Below are 4,971 nucleotides of genomic sequence, written 5' to 3'. Positions count from 1 at the left end.
AAAAAAAAAAAAAAGGAAAATCACCATTTAGCAAAACCATAGTAAAAACTGATTAAGAGTTGTTGGAGGAAATGGCAATGGAGGAAGGGCTTACAGAGTGCCTACATAAAATGGTTACAAGTACTGGGAACAGTAAACCGCGGCAAACTGTGTCAGGCCACTGGGGAGCGAACTTCTCTAAGCCTCCATGTTCCAGGTGCAGAGTGCCCTTGCCTCTGTTACAGTACATAACATGTTCAAGGGCTTAAAACCCCTTTTGTAGCATTACAAAGTAACCAGACTTGTAGGCTCCTTGTGAGACTCACTCCCTCCGGCTGCGGCTGCTAATGCGGCTGCGCCTAGGCTACAATCTTTAAATAAAACACATGCTTCTGCTTTTCAAAGTTTCTCACGAAGCTGCCACTGCTAGCAATCTAGAATGACACCCCAGTTTCTGTTCACCAAAGATTGCTCCAGGGTCATGCCACCCTCTCTCCACTATCACATCACCTTCACCCCACCATCTGCTGACTGCTCAAAGTGATTGTAACCCATAAATATTGTAGGGAACCTAAGCTCGGGGCCTTCACTGCCTCCAGTGCAAAGTGATGGTCCCCTGGTCCAACTTTCATTCTTAATCTCTTTTTCTCATTTCTTTGTCGCCACCGAACTCAGGGTACCCATGGATGGGGTGTAGGGGCTGATTCTCTGCCAGAGTCAGCAACGGATGTCAAAACAACTGGGTGAAAGTTGGATGAGGAGCAAGATATTTACATAGAGAGTTGCCAGATGTGGCAAATAAAAACACAAGATGCCCAATCAAATTAGAATTTTAGATAAACACTTTTGGGAGATCATATTTATACTTTAAAAAGTATTTGTGGTTTATCTGGACTTCAGATTTAACTGGGCTTCCTGTATTTTTTCTCTCAAACCTTTTACATAGTCTCAAAGTATCTCTCCCGCAAAGAAACTTAAAAACAAAAAAGGAGGGCTGGGCATTGTGGCTCACACCTGTAATCCCAGCACTTTGGGAGGCTGAGGTGGCAGATCACCTGAAGCCAGGAGTTCGAGACCAGCCTGGCCAACATGGTGAAACCCTGTTTCTACTAAAATTAGCCAGGTGTGGTGGCGCCCGCCTGTAGTCCCAGCTACTGGGGAGACTGAGGCACGAGAATCGCTTGAACCTGGGACACGGAAGTTGTGGTGAGGCAAGATCATGCCATTGCACTCCAGCCTGGGCAACAGAGTAAGACTCCGTCTCAAAAAAAAAAAGCAAAATGGTAAATTTACAGTGAAGAAACCTGACAGTTACTGCCTCAACCAAGTAATCAAAGTTAGCAGCACCCAGTAATGGAACACACATTATGTGCCTTCTGATAGGATGCACTGAGGGGACACATCACTTTGTAGCTCTTAACAAGTCTGTATATTTAATAAAGTGAGTTTTCGAAACCAATGAGTCTCCTAAAAGCGGTTACAGATTCTTCATTTCACATTGAGAAGAGAAATCACAGATTAGAATGTTAAAACTGTCCAGGGGAAAAAAAAAAAAAAAACAGTCCTGAAGCATTGGAACACACCTGTAGATCTTAATCTATTCACAAGGAAATATCAGACGAGTCCAAAGTAAGAGATAGTCTACAAGATAAATCACTTGTACTCTTGACAGCTAGAAGCCCGTGAAAGACAAAGAATGAGAAACTGTTTTCAATTAAAGGAGCCTGGACATGACAGCTAAATGCTGTTGATTCTGGATCAGATTCTGGACCAAAACCTTTTTGTCTTTCTTTTTTTCTCTTTCTTTCTTTTTTTTTTTCTCTCTTTGCTACAGATGACATTATAAGACAATTGGCAAAATAGGAATAAAGTCTGCAACTAGCTAATAGCATTGTATCATGAAATCGTTGATTTCCTGATTTAACTAATTGCATTGCGAAAATGTAAGAGAATATATTGCACTTGCTTCTAGAACTGAAGGACCATGCCTGCAACTTCCTTTTGAACAGTTCAGAAAAAAACACAATGCTTTGTCTGTATGAGTTGACTAGGGCTGCCACAACAAAATAACACTGACTGAGTCGTTTAAACAACAGAAATGGGCTGAGTGTGGTGGCTCACACCTGTAATCCCAGCACTTTGGGAGGCCGAGGCAGGTGGATCACCTGAGGTCAGGATTTTGAGACCAGCCTGGCCAACATGGTGAAACCCTGTCTCTACTAAAAATACAAAAATTAGTTGGGCGTGGTGGCACATGCCTGTAGTCCCAGCTACTTCGGAGGCTGAGGCAGGAGAATTTTTTTAATCCAGTAGGTGGAGGTTGCAGTGAGCCGAGATGGCACCACTGCACTCCAGCCTGGGCAACGGTGAGACTTGGCCTTAAAAAAAAAACGGAAGAGAGAAATATATTTTCTCACAGCTCTGGAGGCTAGAAGTAAAGGTCAAGGTGTTGGCAGGATTAGTTTCTCCTGATGCTTGCAGTCCTTGGCTTGCAGAGGGCTGCCTGCTTGCTGTGTTGTGGCCTTTGCTGTGTGCACATGCAACACTGATGTCTCTCTCTGAATGTCTTTTTGTGGGTCAAGATGGCAGGGGGAGACCTATGTTAATTCTAGCTAAATAATTACAAGCTTCCTTGGCTCAGAATACTGATGTTTATATACCGAACTAAACAATATTTTTACTGGTGCAGTTAATTAGAAATCAAACAGCAACAGGAGGCCTAAGGTAAAGACTATCGGAGAGCACAGTAACAACGGGGAACACCTTGGGGTGGCTGCAGAGCAGGCAAGATACTGCTGTGGTCCCACACATGCCTTCTCAACATAGAGACTGCACGAGGGTCTCGTAAAGAGGGCTCAGGCAAAGATCTCTGAGAAGGGAGGCGACCTCTGCCCACAAGATCTGGGAGGGTCGTTGCAGATGGGAGCTGGCAAGGAGGAGAAAAGCCTTGCAGGGCAGAAATCACGGAACATCTCAGGCTCTGCCTAGGTTCTTGGAATATGGAGTGATTTTAATTGCTCTATGTCCTCAATGCTTGGGAGATAAAAGCCCCTTGATGCATTGGGAGTGGTCAGACCGGGTGGCTCCTCATCCGCTATACTTCTGATGCAGCTGCACCCTGATAACAATCGGTGATAAACTCAGAGTACCAGTTTAGAATGTCTTAGAAGGATCTCAAGTGCTCTCCCCCTCCATCTTACCTACCCCTTCACCCTCCCCTTCCATGCCCATAAGAGCAATGAGATTGTGCACATAATAAGAGTGTTTGGAACCCAGAGCTCAGGGCCAACGCAGTTCCCACGCTTGCGTTGGTCCCCTGGACCCATGCTGTAACTTTTACTCCTGTGTCTTTGTCTTTATTTCCTTTTCTCAAACCCTCGTCACCACCGGGACTAAGGTCACCAACGTACAGGGTTGGGACTGGTACCCAACATCATTTATTATTTTACTTTTTTTGTTGTTGTTTTGAGACATGATCTCTCTCATCGCCCAAGCTGAAGTGCAATGGCACCATCTCAGCTCACTGCAGCCTCAACCTCCTGGACTCAGGTGATCCTCCCACCTCAGCCTCCCCAGTAGCTGGTACTGTAGTCATGCACCACCACACCAGCCTAATTTTTTTGTAGTTTTAGTAGAGACCAGGCTTCACCATGCTGCCCAGGTTGGTCTTGAACTCTTGGCCTGAAGGAATTCACCCATCTCTGCCTCCCAAAGTGCTAGGATTATAGGCATGAGTCACCAGGCCCGGCCTCTCTGAATGTCTTGATCTCCTCTTATAAAGAAACCAGTCAGATTAATTTAGAGCCCATCCTAACGGCCCCGTTTTAACCTAATCATTGTTTTAGAGGCTTATTTCCAAATACAATCACATTCCAAGGTTAGAGTGTCAACACTGAATTTTGGAGAGGATACAATTTGGTCCATAACAATGTATATACATAAAACAAGCGGCAAATGTAAAATATTAGCAACTAGAGAATCTAGGGAAGAGTATACAAGTATTCTTTGAACTTTTACGGTAACCTTTCTGTATGTCTGAAATAATGTCAAAAATTTTTTAAGGGGGTGCATCCTGGGTCGGCGTAGCCATGGTGTCTCGTGTCCTTTCCTCCTGTGTCCGCCGCCTGCCTGCAGCCTTCGCGCCGCTGCCCCGGGTCTCCATGCTGGTCGCTGCCCAGCCTTTCAGCACAGCTCTGTGCTCCGCGGGGACCCGGAAGAGGCCCGGGCCTTCGCAGCCAGCCTCGGCGCAGGTTCCGAGTAGAGTTACACAGTTGTGCCGCCAGTATTGCGAAGCGCCCCCTTTGACATTAGCGGGCATCCAGGACCGTGTTCTTTACGTATTGAAACTCTATGACAATATTGACCCAGAGAAGCTTTCCGTAAATTCTCATTTTATGAAAGACCTGGGCTTAGACAGTTTGGACCAAGTGGAGATTATCATGGCCATGGAAGACGAATTTGGGTTTGAAATTCCTGATTTAGATGCGGAAAAGTTAATGTGTCCACAAGAAATTGTAGATTACATTGCAGATAAGAAGGATGTATATGAATAAAGTATCAGACCCTTTAGCTTTGTTGAGAGAGGACACAGATGATACTGATGAATGGCAGTGAGGACACAGTTCGGCATTATTGCTGGCTCTGACAGAGTAATTCCGAGGGACTTGTATTTAAATTGTGTGAGTGTTTTTCTCTTTGAAAATAAATCTATAAAACAAAACAAAACAAAACAAAAAAAATTTTAAGGGCCGGGCGCGGTGGCTCAAGCCTGTAATCCCAGCACTTTGGGAGGCCGAGGCGGGTGGATCACGAGGTCAAGAGATCGAGACCATGCTGGTCAACACGGTGAAACCCCGTCTCTACTAAAAACACAAAAAATTAGCTGAGCATGGTGGCGCGTGCCTGTAATCCCAGCTACTCAGGAAGCTGAGGCAGGAGAATTGCCTGAACCCAGGAGGCAGAGGTTGCGGTGAGCCGAGATCGCGCCATTGC

At 45.4% G+C, this 4,971-nt stretch overlaps 1 protein-coding gene across 1 annotated transcript; it reads left to right on the top strand.

The window, feature by feature from the left end:
* The first annotated feature begins 4,067 nt into the window (after positions 1 to 4,067).
* LOC108289302 (acyl carrier protein, mitochondrial-like) lies at positions 4,068 to 4,698 on the top strand. Its single transcript, XM_017508703.2, has one exon. It carries the CDS (start codon positions 4,068 to 4,070, stop codon positions 4,530 to 4,532), a length of 465 nt encoding a protein of 154 aa, XP_017364192.1. The 3' UTR covers positions 4,533 to 4,698.
* Positions 4,699 to 4,971: the final 273 nt, after the last annotated feature.

Source organism: Cebus imitator, unplaced genomic scaffold (genome assembly GCF_001604975.1).
Source record: "Cebus imitator isolate Cc_AM_T3 unplaced genomic scaffold, Cebus_imitator-1.0 Scaffold399, whole genome shotgun sequence".
Classification (NCBI taxonomy): Eukaryota; Metazoa; Chordata; class Mammalia; order Primates; family Cebidae; genus Cebus; species Cebus imitator.
This window is presented reverse-complemented; position numbering and strand designations above follow the sequence as displayed.